Here is a 20,391-nt window from a genome sequence, read left to right on the forward strand (position 1 = left end):
AAAAAGGCACCTTGTAAACCTACCCTAAAGCCATAGTCACACATCAGTGTTCTTTATCAATAACTCCAAGCCACACCCAAGAGTGGAGTTGTAAAAACAGAACAGGTGCAAATCCTTCCATTACGTCTCATCTGTATGTTTGTCTTACAATCTCCGAGGAAAACTCTGACTTGTGAACAGGGCCCTAAGTTGTCTAATTTCAGAGGGAAAACCTAATCAGTTACATCTCATCACACAGCTCCATTTACGAGGATGAGACATTTCTGTCAGATTACATATACGTTTCTACGCTCACCCTGTTGTGTTCAGTGATCACATTAAACCATAGGAAACACTGGAGTTTACACTACTGCAGTTCTTCTAGCTCTATATGTTAAAATGACACACAGACATTTACCAATGTTCCCTTCCACAGTCATTTTCACACAAAGGGTTTAAAACATGATTAACCCATTCATAACGTGACCATAAATTTGATTAGGCATCCTAACCAGATTAACATCTACCTACCAGATTGAACGTCAATGACCATTTGATGCCCTCCTCTCATTCCTGGACGGCTGTCCTCACAATCCCCTAAAATAACATGAAGGAAATAAATATTAAGTACAGTAGCCAAAATAATTATAGCATTAGTAGAATGCCAGAGTATTTAGAAGTATGTCTTGATACCAAAATTATAAGCAAATTAATTCTAAAACATTGGAATCTTGTGAATGGCATTAAGTGCAATGCTGCAAATCTAAAACCAATTAGTCTACCATTTCTTTAGAAAACTGCATTATAGAAGCCATCATCTTTTACACATCTGTGTTCTAAGGCAACAAGGTCATTTTTTTTTATCAAAGTCCGTTCGCGAGCGCCGGAGGAGGACGGGACCAGAGGACATCGGAGGAAGAAGAGGCGTGGATGAAGATGAAGACACACCCTGAATGCCCACCCAGCGTGCACGTTCGGTAAGTAGAGCACATTCTTTTTTAGGTTATTATTTTAAAACAGGGGGGGGGGGGGGGGGGTAGTTTAATATAACTTTACCAGTGCCTGAATAGCCTTTTTAAAGGCTATTCACGCATATGTGGGGCTCTAGCAGCATGATTTTGCTGATAGAGCCCCTTTAAGGCCAGATGCAAGACAAGACAAGTGAAGAGAAAGAAGAAGGTGAAAGGAAGAAATGATTGCGCTTCTGTGACCCAGAATATTCCCCAAAATATATATTTCTCACTTAAGTGTAACCTGGGACAAACTAGGAACAGGAAAAATAGGAACAAAGTAAAGGAGGTAGGACAGAGTGGCGTCTCCAGTTATCCAGTGGAAGTAGTTTACAGGGGTATGATAATTGAGAGCGTATGGCCTATTGAGAGACCATTTTTTGGGGATTATTATTATTTATTTATTTATTTAACGCTGAATTCACTGTATGGGATAAATGTTTATAGTAAACGTTGGAGGACAAGACAATAGTTTGTTTTTGTTTTTTTTAAAGGGGCGCTTTTTAGCTGTTACATATATAATTTACTTCACAGACTGTCTGAAGTTGCCCCTAGTGTCTTACAAGTTAATCTATGATGGTGACACATCAGCACCCATTGATCACATTGCCAATAAAGTAGCTCAAACACTTACAAATCCCTTAGATGTCAGTCCTTATTGAGTGCAGCATTTAAAAAGGACCTTTCATGGTCCGGGGCACAGGCAGTTCTATATACTGCTGGAAAGCCGACAGTGCGCTGAATTCAGCGCACTGTCAGCTTTCCCAATCTGGCCCTGGATAAAGAGCTATCGGTGCCGGTACCGTAGCGCTTTACAGTCAGAAGGGTGTTCCTGACAGACAGGTACGTCCTTCTGCACAGCAGCGCCTAACGCGCTGTACAGTGTGAGCGGGGAGGAACACCCCCCTCCCCTCCTGATAATACTCATCTATGGACGAGCACTGTGAGCAGATGGAGGGGGCGTTCCTCACCTCTGACTCTTTACAGAGTGATAGGCACTGCTGTGAAGGACGTACCTGACAGAATGTCAGGAACGCACTTCTGACTGTAAAGAGCTTCGGTACCAGGACCGATAGCTCTTTACCCGGGGCACAGATCGAGAAAGTGGACAGTGCGCTGAATTCAGCGCACTGTCGGCTTTCCAGCAGTATATAGAACTGCCTGTGCCCCGGACCATGAAAGGTCCTCTTTAAGGGACTGAACAACCAAAACAATTTTCCCAACTAGTGGCCACTAGTAGTAGTCAGTATCATCATCATGCTCTACTTTTACAACTTACATAAAATAGTACATTATGGAACGAGAAGTGGCTTCACCCTCCTTTGTAGGGAGTAGTATAATACCTACCAGTTATACTTCTGTAAAAACAAGTTTATTGGTACCTTTAATGCTTTTAGGAATTATTTGGTTCCATTGTGGCTTGTATTCTTGCTGACTGATGTATTGACTAAATAGACCATCTGAAGGGGGAAAAAAAAAAAAAAAAGTTCTGAATGCATAATTAAGAAAAGAAAAACACTGAAAAGAATAGTCTATGGCTGCCAACATACATAAGATAGAGGGAAATGTGCCACTTTTCTCACGCAAGTTAGCGGTTTGAGTTACCAAAAAAACATTGCACTAATTTTCAGACTACAATTTTCTTTTCTCCCTCAATTTTCAATAATATGCCATTGATGACAAGCTAGCGTCAGACTTGACTCATACAGGCATCTCTCTCCTAATAAAACATGTACAATGTGAGATCTGTGTGTCCACAATGCTGCTTCCTTCAGTAACGCTCATGCACTATTACCAATATACTCCTGTAATACTTCCTCCTGCTGCAGCTCACTTTCTTTGCTCATGAACAAGAATGGATCTCTCCCTCTAATACTAAACACCATTTACATTCTAAGAGATCTAGGCTCCCTGTATATACTGTCACAATATTGTTTCTGCATTGCTGCCATTTGTAGTTGTCCCTACATTGGAAACTGTGTTCACTGTAAATTAATTAGCATTCAATGAACATGTACATATGTGGTTAACTATTCAGGACCCAACACTACTGGTGTCCTAGAGGGGGGGTTTTCTTACAAGAAAAATTACAATCTTTCACAATGAGTAACTTCAAGCGATAAGACAGTAGAAAAACTAGGTCAGGAAAAGGAACATTCTTGACAGATACTTAATAACATTAGCAACATTATTCATGAAGGTAGCAACAGTGTTTTGCATGTACAGTTGTTTAGTATAATACACAAAAAGGACACTCAGTGGTGCTTCCAAGACCTATAGTTACCAGTGTACCTGCCTATCGCTAAAAAAAGCAATTTTTCAGTACTGTGTTGGAGTCATTTCTCACCTTTCTAAATGACTAAACTCTTACTAGTACATGTAGTGGCTAGCAATGTGTGAAAACTGGAAACGAAACTAGATAGTACCAATTACAGCCTTTTCAATCAGCTCTTCACTGCCATCGAAGTCTCCTTTCAGGACTAGCTTGTCATGTAGCTCTGTTAACATTGGATGTTCTAAAGCAATTTTTGTCTTCTTCTGTAAGGACTCAAAAGCTTCTGTGTAGTTGTGCTGACGGAAGTGCTTCAGACAAAGGCGAATGGCCTCCTGTTCACGGTACTACTGGAACAAGGACAAGAATGAGCATATTTACTATAACACAAAGCAATAAATACGCAAAGGCTGACACATTCAATTCCAATTGACAGAATACGCTAATACTACAAATACTGTATATATTTAAAAAAAAAATTTAAAATCACACTTTTCTTAAAGGTAGCCTACTACCAAAGTCACTTCTAAACCACTTATATTGGGTCAGGTCATAGAGTAATACATTATCAATATGTATGTCAATGAGTTGCTCAGTGAACCCAGGGTGTGACGGTGTCTGCCAGAGCACCCATTTTCACCTGAGGGCTCCACATATTGGAACTCTTCATGTCACAGAGAAGCTCATATGCATATTAATTAAAAGTGGATTTTCTTGGCAGGAAGATCGTACTTTCACATAAAAAGTATATTTACTAATAGCCCCCTACAACAAAATACAAGCTGTTGTAGAAACTATTTTGGTTGTGGTAGACTCTTGATGGTAGAAGTCTGTTCACATTTGAATGTCGAGCCTCTACCTGGATTCAGTCAGTCTTCACAATTTTTAAAGCAAGAAAACAGCCTGCAGCACAATTATTGCTATTAAACATACCAGACTCCAATGTATCCCATTAAAATTAGCAAATGTTAGGAATTGGGTCTCACACCAGATATATCCACTCACTGTATACCAATTTTGTAGGCCATCTGTATTCATTGCTTGGCATATAAAAAGAGGTACTCTACTTCCACACTCATCCCTTCCCCCCAGTTCAACTGTCAGACTAAGGGCTTGTTCACATCTGCGCCCCGGTCTCCGTTTTGCAGGTTTCCGTTTCCTGCCCGAAACTGGACAGGAGAGGGAAACCTGCAGTCATTTTTCAAACCCATTCATTTGTCCGGCTATGAGCACCTGTGAGCGTTTTATGCTCTCCGCTGCAAAACGGGTTTTTTTTGTCTTTTTTTTTTTTTTCTTTTTAACTGGACAGGAAGTCAGACATGCAGGACTTTGGTTTAAAAAAACGAAACAAAACCTTTTTGCCGCGTAGAGTACAAAACGCTCACGGCCAGACACATTGACAGGTTTCCGTTGGCAGAAGACTGAAACCAGAAAACTGAGATCGGGCGCTGGTGTGAACCCAGCGTCAGTTGTACAGGTGCCGTTTAGCTGTTGGGGCTTGATATAAAAAGGGGGGAGAAACACTATACAGATCATACCAATCTGAAAAAGGGGGCATGTATCCCCTCACATTTAGGAGGCGTTCCCACTACTGCTGCTGTCCGCCCCAGAGCTTCCATCCTAAACCCCAGGGAAACTGGGCAAGGGACAGCTTACCGGCGGTAAGCTTTAAAACCCATTCATTTGAATGGGTTTTTAAAGGGTAACCGCCGGTGTCTGTATGCAGCATCTCTGTCTGGAAACAGTTTGTTTTTGTACAGATATGTCCTACATGTACAACGGTGTCCATGAAAAAAAATAAATAAAAGTTTTCAGGTGGAAGCCCAAATTAATGGGTTTTAAAGCTGACCGCCAGGCAAGCCGTCCCTTGTCCACTTTCCCAAGGGTTTAGGACGGAAACCCCGGGGCGGACAGTGTGAACGCCCCTTATGGAACCCAATTTTTAATTTTTTTAAAATACTGAGCCTATGCCTACCAACTTACCAGGAGTCGTGATGTCTGAGTTTGGGGTCTCCAGACAAAGACTATGTAATTAGGAACCTTTTGGACTCGTTCTCACGGGGGCGGTGGAGGCGGATTTTGACACAGAGAGTGTCAAAGGAACCGCGTCACTCTCGGATCAAAACCCGCCTGCCACAACCATTGTGGCTTCCCCCTCCGCAGCCGACTCAATTGAATGAGCCGAAACCAGAGGGTGCTGCTGCTAGGCCGAAGCTGTGGCTCAGCGCGCCACGGCTTCCGGCTGAAGAAAGGTCATGTCACTTTTTTTCTGCTAGCAGAAAAATAAATAAATAAATGCAATCTACATAGACCACTATTGTAAAGGGGTGGATTTTGTAGCAAAATCCGCCCCTTTGTTCACGTGTGAACTAGCCCTTTGTATTAAATGCACTTCCTGGAACTTATTAACCATCTGTACCCTGGCTTGTGCATTATCAAACAAATTGCAATTACCAACACAGGAAACTAACACAGACAAGTATAAAAAAGTTCCAATTTCTTAACCACATCCATGAATTAAAAAAAAACACAACTATAAGGAAATTCCCAAATAGACACATAACTCATAACACAATACATACATATTTCATCATAGTAGAGGATTCAGATTATGCGAGCATCAGTTTAGGAAAAATAGTGTAGTACTGTACTGTGTTAGCATTAAAAAAAAATGTGACGACACTAATGTGAACAGAAACTCAACAGTATAGTAATATAGCTAGTCAAAATGTCAGAAATGAAAAAAAGGTCATCGCTAAGTAAACAAGTAAAGGATGTCTGTGTTGCCAGCTACACATTACGTCTGACTTTGGAAAAACTGTTACACAGAATGACCTTATGATCTCTTAGTAATGATACCAATGCAACATCACAACGTGAACAACTGTAGGAATACTTGGTGATCAAGTCAATCAGTTAACGCAATACCATGTTTCTCCAAAATAAGGCTTATCCTGAAAATAAGCACTAGCATGATTTTTCAGGACTTATACAGTATGCTTAAAAAAATAAGCCATGCTCCATCCATAAGCCCTAGTTATAGCTCATTTAAAGAGGACCTTTCATCAGATCGGGCACATGCAGTTTTATATACTGCTGGAAAGCTGACAGTGCGCTGAATTCAGCGCACCGTCGGCTTTCCCGATCCGTGCCCGGTGTAAAGAGCTTACGGTGCCAGTACCGTAGTGCTCTATGGTCAGAAGGGCGTATATATATAAAACTGCATGTGCCCGATCTGATGAAAGGTCCTCTTTAAAAGTGTCCAGACAGCTATACATGTAAAAAGTAATATATTATCGGCTTTCCCGATCTGTGCCCGGTGTAAAGCGCTATCGGTCCCGGGACCGTAGCGCTTTAGTGTCAGAAGGGCGTTTCTGACCGTTAGCCAGGGACGCCATTCTGCCCAGCAGCGCCTATCGCGCTGTGCTGTGGAGTGGGGAGGAACGCCCCCTCCCTCTGCTCACACAGCTCGTCCATAGACGAGTATTATCAGGAGAAGGAGGGGGCGTTCCTCCCCGCTCCACAGTACAGCGCGATAGGCGCTGCTGGGCAGAAGGGCGTCCCTGGCTAAGTGTCAGAAACGCCCTTCTGACTGTAAAGCGCTACGGTCCCGGGACCGATAGCGCTTTACACCGGGCACAGATCGGGAAAGGCGACAGTGCGCTGAATTCAGCGCACTGTCTGCTTTCCAGCAGTATATAAAACTGCATGTGCCCGATCTGATGAAAGGTCCTCTTTAAAAGTGTCCAGACAGCTATACATGTAAAAAGTAAATATATTACAGCAGAACAGATACAGTAGATTTCCTTCATCGAGGAAATCCGACACCCCCTAAACAATCGAACATTGACTTTAAGGGAGTTATCTGTAAAATATGGCACTAGTGAGATGGTTTTCCACAAGAATAAGGGGTTATGTTTGACTCAGAACTTTCCTTCACCCCCCCCCCCCCCCCCATATCCAATCACTCGCATGCTCAGGTCATCTCTACTTCAAAAACATCTCCAGAGTCCACACTTTCCTTACTGTGGAAATCATAACGACTATTATTAATGCCATGATTCACTCTCAACTTGACTATTGTAACTCCCTTCTGATCGGTCTTCCACTTACTAAAACCTCCCTACATTCTATTCTGAATGCAGCGGCCAGACTCATCTATCATTCTAAACACTACAGCGATGCCTCTAGTCTGTGTCAGTCACTAAATTGGCTGCCTATTCAATACACAACACAATATAAACTTATCACCCTCATACTAAGGCTTTCCATATTTCTACATCTCCCTACATTTCCTCCCTCATCTCTATCACCCAATCTGTGCTCTCCGTTCACTCAATGACCTAAAACAAAAATCCTCTATTAATCAGAACCTATTACTCAGGTATCCAAGGCTTCTCCAGAGTTGCATCACTTCTCTGGAATCCACTCCCTATTTCTAGAGATTCAAGCACAAACTAAAGTGACATCCTTTCAGACAGGCCTATCACATTTCCCAATGTAAACCCTTCCAGAGTTAGCCCTAAAACAAACCCTCCACTGTTCACGCTCCCACATTACCCCACAGGATATGCCGCCATATCAGACTAAGTTTATATGTCTAGGCACCATCTACATATTAAAAGGACACTGACTGGTGGCAGGCTCATACAGATTTATTTAATATGTAATGAAAGTAACTTCTATAACAAAAATGGCTGGACCACTGTATAAGCAATAACACCCCTACTACCTCGTGTATCACCCCTCCACCTCATAGGTTGCAAGCTCTTGCGAGCAGGGCCCTCAGTCCCATTATGTGAACTGACTATTACTCTAATGTATCGTTTGGTCTTCAACCCTACAATTGGTAAAGTGCTGAGGAATATGTTGGTGTTATATAAATAAAATGTATTATTATTATTATTATTATTCTTGTGACTGGCTCTCTCACACAGATCAGGTAGTCCCGCTGCCATCACTCCACTCCTGAGTCCGGGTGTTGTGGCAGTTTCCAGTCACGAGGGAGAGCCAATCGCTACACTTAGCTGCAGTGGAACACTTTCGGAACATAAAATAATATACAATGGAGGGCAAAAGGGGTAACAATGTTTTGAACTTTGGACTTTCATCTCACCATCCACTACAGCTTTGAACGTGAGACTAGAATAACAGACAATCATGGCTATCTCAAACATAAATTTGACTTGCACCTATTTAGCATATCATTAGTTATGCAGATTCTTGTCATGTAACTGCATTGGTACTGTTTTGTTCCTAAAAATCTTAAATTTTAATTATTTAGTTAGTATTTTGTAAATCCACTTTTGGCTTTCAACACTAAATCCTTCTGGACATGTTCTGGATCAGATTCAAGTATGTCTCAACTGAAATTTTATCCCAGGTCTCTTGTACACATTCCCAATGTTGATACATACTGGTCGACTTGGCATGAATACAGCTTTTCTTCAACTCTAAACACAAGTGTTTGATTGGGTTGAGGTCTGGAGACTAATCCAGCATCTCTACTTCATTGTCACTGAACCATTTCTTCGCTAGTCTTGATGTATGCTTCAAATCGTCCTGCTGGAACAGTAGTATCAGTAGTATCCAAGTGTATGAAGTAACTCATCTTGTACGATCCTCACATCTAGCTCAGCACAGAAATCACCATTCTCCACTGACTGGCTGTGAAACAATCCCATACCATCAGGTTTCCTCCCCCAAACTTTACAGTTCCTTCAGTTTCTGGATCTCTTAGCCCCCTCTTCCCATGCTTCTTCCAGACCCATTTAAACCCATCATATCCCAGTCTATAGACTTTCATCTCTTCGCTCCAAATCACCAGTTTTAATCCCTCTGCTATTCTCTTTTTGTACTTTTTTGCAAACTCGAGACAACGCTTCTTATGTCGAAATTTAAGTTGAGGCTTCTTCACCTTATTTCAGGCAATCATTTCATCACACGATGCTTGCATGGACATGATAGATCATGTAATGAGCCGACATGTTGACTGTGATATTTTGCACATACGTTCACCTTTGCTTTTGAATGGATGGATGACCATTGTGTATTGTTCCGTCATGGCACTCACATGATGCAGTTTGGCAATTTTCTTGGCTGAGATACTGCTATTGATGAGCTAGATGATGTAGTTTCTCTTTTCGATTTGAACCAGTGACCTTTCGCTTTGGAATCAACCTAATAACACACTGAGCTAATAGGAAGTGTGAGCACAGCTTGAAATTTGTAGTATATACAAAAAAGATTTTTCCACATCCAGAAGCAAAACAGTAACAATGCACTTACATGACAAAAATCTGCATAACTAATCATATGCTAAATAGCTGAAAGTCAAATTTATGTATGAAATAGGCAAGATGATAGTCTATAAAATGATGGTAGTCATGAAGTTGTATTGGATGGAGAGATATGGAGCCTGAAACACAAAAGTTCAAAAGACTCTTACCCTTTTGCTTGTTCGTGCAAGACCCTGTATTATTCCCAGGGAAACATGAACAAGTGCATTCAGAAAGGCTGATTCAAAAGAGTCATAAGGATAAGTTTTGGTGTTCTGCAAAAATGCAATGCAAATATATAAAATGTTACACATCTTGTAATAGAGATTAGAGTAGTACTTTGTGCCTCACTAAGGCATTATAAAGGCTCTAAAGGTATGTGCAAAAGACATCAGAAAAATCTGACGTGTATGTTTGCAGTGGAGCCTGTGGCAGAAATCCAAGGCTGAGCCTAGGGTTTCTGCCACAGTTTGCAGTTTTGAACTGGCATGCGTCCGCACACTGATATGCCCTATTCAGTAAAAGGTAAGGCTTCGTGTTCTCACAAGTACAAAACTTCAGCTCTCTCACATGAGAATCTGCACCAGCCCTTTTGTACACAGATTTCAATAATCCGGGGATAAAAAAAAAAAAAAAGGTCGCACAAATATATTATGGCTACCTCCAGATGTAGATTTTCTGTGACTTAAGTTAATTATGGAGTATTTGTGGTTCCATGAAACCCTACACAGATCCACGATAATGCACAGGTGTATGAGGCCATAGGAAATAATAGGTCAGTGTGTAAGCTGTTAAAAATACAGCTAGCTCACTGGCAAAGCTCGAATTCAGGTGCAGAGAGCCTTACAACCTATTCATTATAAGTTTGCACTGTCTATGGTCTGGCAATTTGTATGAATAAGGACTCTTGACATAAGCATTGTTCTGAAATGGCACCTTTGCATCAATTGTATTCTACAAGGCAAGTTGTCGTTCCATCTGGATGTCAGATTTTGGAGGGATCCTACACTTTAATAGAACACCTTTGATCCTGGGAGGCAACTTTTTTTTTTTTTTTTTTTTTTTTTAATGTAGATTGTGAGCACCATATAGGGATCACAATGTACATTTTTTTCCCTATCAGTATGTCTTTGTAGAACGGGAGGAAATCCACACAAACACAGAGAGAACATACAAACTCCTTGCAGATGTTTCTGGCGGGATTCAAACCCAAGACTCCAGGCGCTGCAAGGCTGCAGTGCTAACCACTGAGCCACCATGTTGCATCTCTGGAAAGCAACTAATAGCTGCAACACAAATAACATGCTGCATTTTGAAGAAAATGGCAATGGGATGAACAAAGTTTATAGAAAACGCCAAGAGGACAACTCTACCTACTTGACTTTTTTTTAATTAAATGTTTACACTTTTTAGAATACCATGTTTATTTTTTTGCTACTGAAAACTTAGCTGGGGCAGAAATGTGAAAAGGATTAAACCACTTTGAATAGAAAAAGTGCTTTAGTGCTCTTATTTTTTGTGTGAATACTAGAATAAAACACACAAGTTAGGAAAATGCTCAGGAGATAGTGAAAGAGGGACTATTACAGGGGGGGTCATACAGAACACAGTGACATAACTGCCGTCTTCCAGATATAGTTCCATTTCTATTCACTGAAAGAGTATAGAACAACCTTTTACAAAAATTTGGGTAATGCAAGGAATGCCTTATGTATTTATTGTCACTTCATAGCTTAGCACTCCATAGTAAACCCCCATTTCTTGCTGTAGCCAAAAGCTTACACTATATATGTGTCATTCTACAGATCACCACCAGCCACCTGGCTATATCATTATGAAGTGGACTGCTTTAATGTTACAGTACCATGATGTCAAATGTTCAAATGCACACCTACCTTGCTGTACCAATGAAGACATGGCTGTACAACATCAGGATCATCAATGCCATTGATTTCAACAAACCAAATACTAAAATTAAAACTTGGACCCCACGACAACAGAGGCACTATAAAAATACAAATGATACAACAAGATTAAACTATTTTGACAAGTTTAAAGCGACAGTTAACAAGCCAAGCAATGTGATAAATATGTTTGCATTTGCCACAAGAGTAGATGAATTTAGACATATTTATAAAGCTAGTGTTGAATGTGTATCACTAGAAAGGCTAATTGCACCAACATCCATGCTTCTGTAGTCTCCATGGTGACCTGTTATTCAAGATTTCTCTAGTTTCAACTTATAATTACAAATCCACTTATACATGTATAGTGTAAGCATATATGTTTAAGAAGGACTCAATGATTAGAAAATACCTATTTTAATGAAACGACATGGGAACATCTGCTCATCAATTTTATGCTTCAATGTGAAGGTCTCCTTGTTGTAATCATTCTTCAGGCCACTGAAATTAGATATTTTTATTAACATTGGGTAGGTAGGAGAAAGCTTATGTTATATTCAATTTTATTTAAATTGTGTTTTTGTTCTGAAAGTATTTTCAGCTGGTTAAGTTTACAAAAAACACACACTTAAAAATATGCCATGTTTCATACTGTCCACAATAGGCTGACACTTCCTGCATTTTATATACAGCTCATCAGCTTTGCTGTACAGACTGAGACAGATTGAATAGGGTCATCTCCTTATCTTTAGGAGGGAGGATGAGTTCATGGCAGCTCCATTTTGTCAACGTAGCTCTAGAAAAGGAAGGCTGGCAACAATAAACAGAAGAGAGTCTCTGTAGGGCCGAGAACTAGGTTTCTGAAGACTAATAATGTGCGACATACTGGGGGAATTCATTAAAGGGGTATATATATATTTATTTTTCTGACCCATCACACGGTTTATGAATTCTTTTTTTACCCTTCACCTGGTAAGGAAACCCCTCCTTTTTCTGTTTAGCCCCCTACCCTACACAGTATAAGACTCCCTTTGTATTGCCCCCCCCCCCAAAGAGGTCAGCTCATTTTTTTTTGTAAACACAGATAACACAGAGTCCATTCTCTGTAGAAGCATGACAAGTGTTCTATACAAACCTGTGTAATGTAATATATATTTACTGTGCATATTACTTGCATTTATATTAGATTTATAGTAATCATAATAAATAACCTCACATGTTAAAGGAAAAGTCTGTATTATTATTATACTTCATAGAGTCCTGATCAAACAGACAAATCTGCCCTGTCCCAGCTTTCTAAAGATAACAGGAAGTTAAAAGTGGAGACAGGAGGCAAAGCTGCTGAGACTGGAACTTGCCAGTCTTAATAAAGTCCCCCATAAATGCCAAGCTCTTACTTGCCACAATAAAAATCCACATTAATCAGGATCTGGAATAGATTTTCTCCATAACCCTCGTCAGTTTTGTGCCACATTACCACCCAGAAAATTGGCAGAGTTGAGAAGTTTCCCCACTGTCTATAAAGGTAATATACATAGAAAGTATGTGCCTAAATAGATAGAACCGCAGCAGAAATAAACACATCCGCATACGGCAAGCTTACTCTTAAACAGTGATAATAAAAAGACATAATGGACCTATTTCCCCTAACATCTTGTTTACCTAGAGAGAAGCTCTGTCATGTTTTCTTCATTCATTCCACCAAAGACTTTAAATTTCTTCAAATTACATACATGTGTTTTCTCATATTTTCCAAACGTGATGCTTTGTACAATGGCTGGCCTTTCAACCTTCAGTATCAGAAACTGTGCGAGAACAAAAAAAAAAAAACTAATTAAAAATGTATACACATTATAGTATATGACAGCATCAGATACATCATTTCTACAGCTGTGGTTTTCTTAGTGCACTTACCTGAGGAGGGTAGTTGCTCTCTGAAGACCATCTTGAAGATTGATCACTGGGTTTGTCAACTAAAATATTCCTATAAAAAAAATAGATAGCATGTCAATATACATACAAGATCAGGGAGATACTGATGGGGGGGGGGTGCTGGACAGCTAAAACCAACCCCTTCCTGGCGCTGTTCAGTCACCGCTATCATGAATGATGAGAACAGGGTCTGATAACCAATGAGCACTTAATCAGTACTTGCATAAGCAACGACAGTTTGCAGCAAGGCCCTATAGTAAGCAGTAAGCACAATTAAATGTATTTTATTGAGATTTTAATTCATAGACCAACACAAAGTAGCAGATAACTGTGAAGTGGAAGGAAAATGATAAATTGTATTGAAAATCTTAATAAAAAAAAAAAAAAAAAAAAGTCTGACGTGCAGAAGTATTAAGTCCCCTATATCAATACTTTGTAGAGCCACCCTTCTCAGCTATTACAGCCACAAGTCTTTTGGGGTCTATCTCATGTCTCTACTAGCTTTGTGTATATAGAGACAGATTTAATCCCAATCTTCTTTGCAAAATAGCTAAAGCAGAGCCAAATTGGATGGAGAGCGTCTGAACAGAAATCTTCATCTTTGAACTAAACCATCCCACTGTAGCTTTGGCTGTATGTTTAAGGTCATTGTCTTGCTGGAAGGTGAATCTCTTTCCCTGTCTCAAGTCTTTTGCAGTCTCCAACAGGTTTTCTTCCATTTTGGACTGTATTTATCACGATCCATCTTCCCATCAAATCATCTTCCCTGTCCCTGCTGAAGTAAAGCATCCCAACACTATGATGCTGCCACCATGTTTCACATTGGGGATGGTGTATTCAGGGTGATGAGCAGTGTTACTTTTCCACCACACATAGCGCTCTGCATTCAGGCTAAAAAGTTCAACTTTCGTCTCATCTGACCAGAGCACCTTCTTCCACGTTTGTTGTGTCCCCTCTATGACTTGTGGCAAACTGCATACAACACTTCTTATGACTTTCTTTCAAAAATGGTTTTCTTCTTGCCACTCTTCCATAAAGTCCAGATTTGTGGATTGCACAACTTCCAGTTGTCCTGTGGACAGATTCTCCCATCTGACGAAGATGGAGGTAGCGCTGGAGAGAGTTCTCTGGCAGCATTGGGGATGCCCCCAGTGCTGTTTGAGCGCTGGGGCCCATCCCCAGTGCTGCGAGAGAACTAATTTGCATACCGACAAGAAACAGGATTCCTACGAAACGGCGGCGCGAAGAAGAAGAATAGCCTTTCTTAAGGCTATTTCGACATGTTACTAAGAAAAAAATGTGTTTGTATGATAGGATCCCTTTAATTCACTAAAATGAATGCATTGGAGTGTGAAAAAAAATATATTTATATACTTTTTAGTAATTATGTTGCGCAATGAAAGACCAATATTCTTATATTTAAAAGTGACTTTTTTTCTCAAAAAGCAAAACTACCACCATATCTGAAAAGTTACATAAACAGGACCTTTAGACATGCATCCTTTCTCTATAATGAACTGCACTAGGAAGTATGACCATGCATTTGTTAGGGCGGGTTCACACCAGCGCCTGGTCTCCGCTTTGCAGGTTTCCGTCTTCTGCCTGAGAAATTGGACAGGAGACTGAAACCAGCAGTCAGTTTACAAGCCAATCGATTTAAATGAGTTTGCAAAGTGACCGCCCGTGAGTGTCTTCTGCTCTCTGCGGCGAAACCGGTTTGTTTTTTTGTTTTTTTAAACTGGACACAAAATTGGACATGCAGGACTTTGTGTCCGGTAAAAAACCCCAAAAAAACTGGTTTCCCCTTGGAGACCAGAAGACGCTCACAGACGGATACTGTCTGTCGGGATTCAGTCTCCTGTCAGGGTTTCTCGGGCAGAAAACAGAAACCCAAAAAGCGGGAGACCGGGCGCAGGTGTAAACCTGCCCTTACTGACAATAACTGTGCACTAGTTGTTTCCTATTGTTTTGCTTTCAAAGTTGCTGGAAGCGACACCAAAATATAGTGCAGCAATTATACAAAACCTTACTACAGAATATAGGACATAATGCGCCAGTTGTTTGTAGCTAGATAGTTTTATGATCACACTCACAAAATAAAACACCACTTGCCAATAAACTTTGGAACCTTTTCTGTTTACACAGCCTATTTACCTGTTAAGACAGAGCAGTTCAGATAATGCTTGTTCTTTCAGACAAGGTCAAGTCTAGGTTACCGCCAGTTTTGTTAAAGACCATCAGTCATCAAAATGCTATATTTGTATAAATCACTTTAAAAGGCCAAACTATATTCTATATTAAGTGGAAACATTTTTCTGGAAAATGGTTTCAAAACGGTTGGTAAACCTAAGATGATTGATAATATCCAAAAAAAAAAAAAGTTTATGACTACACTCCGAAGCTGTATCTGTATAAAGTATTAAGTTTGGTGTAAAATGCAACGTTTCCAGAACAGGTTCCGTCATCAGGCATTCGTCCAGAGAAGGAAAACGTGGTAGTCTGAAGTCATGTGGTAGCTGGGGATCAACCGACGGTGGGTGGTGAGAAACGGCTGCGTAAACACAGCGTTAGATTTTGCTGCAGGTTTTTTTGAGCCAAAGTCAAGAATGGCTGCAAGGAATGGGAAATCTATAGGACGTTCTTAAACTTCTATCTCCTGCTCAATCAACTTATGGTTTTGGCTCAACAAAACAGCAAAATCTGCAGCAAAAAAAGCTGAGTTTCTGCAACGTGGAGCCTCAGCCTAAAGAATTATTCCCAACCTATAAAGTAATGGCACATCACTAGGATAAGCTATCACTTTATAATTTATGGAGAGCTGAGTTGAGCTGTGGGACCCCCCATTAACTCAGAAAATGAAGTGGCTGCAGCTTTGATTTAGAGCTCTGTCCACTTTACAGTTTCCCTGCACCACAATGATCTCCGTCACTTGACATGGGACACTGATGTGCCAGACAAAACACAAAGAATGCAATGCTAAAATAGTGCAGGTCACTGGTCGGGTTATCTAGAAGATATACACAAAAAATCTGCTGTAAAAGTCACCTGACTCATTATAGTCAATTTCACTGGGCAGAGCAACGTGTAGGTCCCTTTCCATGTGTCCTACTAACAGATACTAAATGCCAGAGGTCACCTGATGTAAGCATACCAGTGTTGGGTGGGCACACAGGACACATCTGTGGGGTAAGTATATTGAAAAAAAAATAAAGGAAACAGATCTTTATTATAACCGTTTCACTGCAGTGTATTTACACGGCTGTCATCTGGTTAAAAGTATTAAACAATCCAACTTTTCAACAAGCTTGCATAAATGAATAGTACAAGCGACTAAGAACCTTTGTACCTTATCAGAGAGACATGGAACTTTCTGCTCTTGTGAGGCCGATTCCCTGTTTCTCCTCCCACTGAAATAATGACTATCAGGTTAATTTCTCACTAGATTTTACTTGTTATTTTGAATGGTTTTTTACTACTAACACCAATAGCTTTCTTAAGGAGTTTTCCTAATGATTTCATCATATGAAAAAAATACCAGAAAAAAAAAAATGCAGAAACAATGCTGTGTGAATATAAAAAGGAAAAACTATGAAGAAGGTGGCCTCCCTGCTATACGACTCTCTAGACTGCACAGGTCTACAGAAGTCTAGCGAGAGGGGACATCCCGATGATAAGAGAAGGCAGACATACTTATACTGCATACACACAACCAAGTTTCAGCCATTACACTTGATCATTGTGTTGACTGGATTTACCAGCCTGAACAGTATGTGGAGAGAGGGACTCCTAACAATAGTTATCTACGCTGCTAGGAGTCCTATACCATAATCAGTACCAGACCGTTTGTTGCTGGCAGCATGCAGGGACTCCTAGCATCATAGATCACTAGACTGCTCAGAGTCCCTCTCTGTACTGCACTGATATAACCTGCTAAACACATACTGGCCCGGTTACCCCCTCTCCTATCAGAGAGCATACTATACTTTTGCTGTCTGATTGTCACATAGAGGGATCATATAATATCTCCCCCCCCCCCAAGCCTTACTAGTGAGGTATTCTTATGTTATATTCTCTGAACATAACCAGGAAGTTTATTGGCGCTGTGACCTAGACATTTATCATTGTCCAGGGTGCAGCGCCAAAAAAAAGCTGCAAACACACAACACATACAAAGTCATCAATAAAGTTTACATTTCACCCAATCCCTGTCCTGTCCATACCTGAGCGTTCTACAGTAAAATAAGTCTCTAGTGATATCAGTTACACACTAAAATAATAGTAATAGCAATTATCACTTGAGATGAATGTATAGATTGCTAAAATTTTTATAGGGGTTTTTATGTAAAGTCCTATTTAATTTGCATGCACAAAATGGGTTGGCACATTTCTGCAATTTTGGTATTTCTGTAATTTTGGTATTTCTGTAAACTAATACACGTGTGTGTGTGTGTGTGTGTATATAACTTTACATATGAACTCCTCACATATTGCAGTTTTTTTGGACAGTACATTTTGTTTGCAGAAAGGGATTGCTTGAGCCACACTTTAGTGGCAAATTTGAATTTTTGAAGGTGGTTGTATATATGAAATATTAACTTGTATTTTTATATACAAGTTAATATTTATATTTTCATATCTCAAAAAATAGATTTTGGTGTCACAGTTTGGTAGGTGAAGTATAGCTTTTTAACATATTAGTGAATAACAGCAAAATCCTGCTTGTCTTCTGTGTTAGCGTTTTTGAGAGTCCAAGCACAAGTGTTTTAGTGCATTTTTTTATTTTAAGTATTTGTGTTTGTCACAAACTTGCATGAAGGTGGATGTGGCTATGGATAACCCATTGAGACCTATGAAATCTTCAGGTTGTCTACTTAAAAAAAATATATATATATATATATATATATATATATATATATAGTGCTTAGGGGTTCACTTGTTTTCCACAGTGTGTAACCCCTACATTTTATAGGATGATTCTTTTTTTTTTTTTTTTTTTTAACATTTCCAGCTTCAAAGCAGATTTTTGTTCCTTCCAGTTCTGGCGATTTTCTGAGGACACGTGCATGCGGATGTAGGCCTTAGTTATATGTATGAACTCGAACTGCAATATGTTGAACTCATTTTTAGGAGGTTTGGTGCATATCATTTTTTGTTTGGTTTCCGCTTTAAGCAACTAATATACTTTTATTTGCATTTTTTTCATAAAACATTCACTTTAAATCAAAATTGCATGAAGGTGCCTGTTCATATACAGTACCAAGTGGTATTCTGACAATGTTACAGGTGTCTACTTTAAGAAAGTATATAGGTATGGGGGGGGGGGGGGGGTTGGAAGATTTTTTTTTTTTTAATGTTGCAATTTAGGTTTGTTTGTATCTCTCAAAACTGAAAATTGCTCTGGCTACTAGAGGTGCAAAATTTCCAGAGACGCTTGGCAGTGAAAGAGTTAAAGGGCCTCTCCCACAAACATTTCACAGAATATACCATAAGATGTTTGAAAGATGCAGGTCCCAAAGGTAGGCCCCTCATCCTTCTCAAAGTATCACCTGCCCAAGCCTATACACCCCTGCTTGTTACCTGACCATGACCTGGCCTAGAAGACTTTACTAGACGGTGGGGCTTAGGAAAACAATGTAGCACTCTGAGCCATACAGTGTCCACAAATCCTAAAGTGAAGGAGATTTAGGGAAACCACTTATCACACTGTTCTATGCTGTATCACATCCCATACACTTCTATAGGAGTTACAGAAACAGTAGCTCAGCAAGCTTCATTGTTTTCGTAAGCCTGACCATCAAGAACAATCTCTCAGAAAGGTCTGGTACAACCAGAGGAATGGGGGAGGGGTACTTTTCCTTATGTGTAATATTATCAGCGGTCCGATTGTTGAAGCATTTTGTAACAAGCTATTACTCGCCACTATAAGCATAAAGGCCATGGGAGCAGTGAAGGGCTTCAGAAAACAGGCAATTGGCAGGGGTCTCAATAGTTGGACCCTCGCTGGACATAACCCATCTTAAGCACATACTATTAAGTTGTTTTTAAAAAAAAGTAGCTAAACATTTTAACTACTTGCAGTAAAGTTGCAACATTGGGTAAAACACTTCTAGTCATCCTAAAGAAGCTTTCATCTAGCCTGCAGGTGAAAGGGCACAACTATAGGACCCTTCCCCCCCCAGCCCCGGGGCTGACTTTATGGGAACTAGAGGAGTGCACACCATGGCTGACCGTACATTGTACCGATCCCCAGTAACCATGTCCTCATTACGTAACCAGTATCCCAGACCACACACCGTCACACACGGAGCATGAGAGCCGGCTGGAATACGGAGGAGCCCCCATACAAGTGTCAGCACAACATCCACATCCTTACTACACCCGCCGTGGCCAGGAGGCCTGCTCTGCCCGCACACACCCGCCCTGCACAAGGTAAGGCCGCTGCACAGGAGCTAGCACTGCGCCAGTCAGGAGAGCGCTGCTGTGCCCGCTGCCTGGGTACTCACTCTGGAAGGTAACTAGAGGAGAAAGAGCTCCACTTGTACACGGTATAAGACAACACTCTGCTCTCCGCCGCCATCTTGTCAGCAGGAAGACAGGGGGCGGGGCTCAGCTCTTAAAGATACAGACACCGGGAGGGCGGGATGTGTGACGGAGATCACACGGATGAGGTGTATATGAGAGGACGTGCAGGTTTCATGGCGTTCCTAGTCATCCCTATACACGTTAGTACATTACTGGTGTAAGGATATCACACTGTCCAGACGTGATTGAACATCTACATGGCCCGCTTCCCTTTAGGCAGAGCTAGGCTATTAGACGGAATGCATGAGATATGGAGACAGGTAGCGAGGTACCCGATAAACGGGTGTATAGATGGAGTGATAGCAAATCTACCCGTGTCTATTGTCTGCCACAAACATGTGCCGTGTGCCAAATCCCTGACAAAGGGGCGCACTACACAAGGTAAATGCTAGAATGGAATAAAGGTCAGGCGCTGCCTGGTATACGGCGGAGCC

General features: G+C 40.6%; 1 protein-coding gene across 2 annotated transcripts in view; it reads right to left on the reverse strand.

Moving 5' to 3' along the window:
• Positions 1–19,959, reverse strand: part of MKLN1 (muskelin 1) — a 39,925-nt gene extending 19,966 nt beyond the window's left edge. Inside the window, exons 1-8 of one of the 2 annotated variants that reach the window (XM_075273945.1) lie at positions 19,879–19,959; positions 13,358–13,427; positions 13,106–13,248; positions 11,856–11,944; positions 11,435–11,544; positions 3,416–3,608; positions 2,372–2,449; positions 511–576 (exon numbers count right to left, since the gene is read on the reverse strand). In XM_075273945.1, coding sequence (XP_075130046.1) covers positions 511–576; positions 2,372–2,449; positions 3,416–3,608; positions 11,435–11,544; positions 11,856–11,944; positions 13,106–13,248; positions 13,358–13,427; positions 19,879–19,952 — 823 coding nt within the window. In that variant the 5' untranslated portion in view covers positions 19,953–19,959. Of the gene's footprint in view, positions 1–510; positions 577–2,371; positions 2,450–3,415; positions 3,612–11,434; positions 11,545–11,855; positions 11,945–13,105; positions 13,249–13,357; positions 13,428–19,878 lie in introns of those variants that run through there. The other variant, XM_075273946.1, reaches the window with a different exon arrangement.
• Between the last annotated feature and the right edge of the window lie 432 nt (positions 19,960–20,391).

This window comes from Leptodactylus fuscus, chromosome 5 (genome assembly GCF_031893055.1).
Source record: "Leptodactylus fuscus isolate aLepFus1 chromosome 5, aLepFus1.hap2, whole genome shotgun sequence".
In the NCBI taxonomy this organism is placed as follows: domain Eukaryota; kingdom Metazoa; phylum Chordata; class Amphibia; order Anura; family Leptodactylidae; genus Leptodactylus; species Leptodactylus fuscus.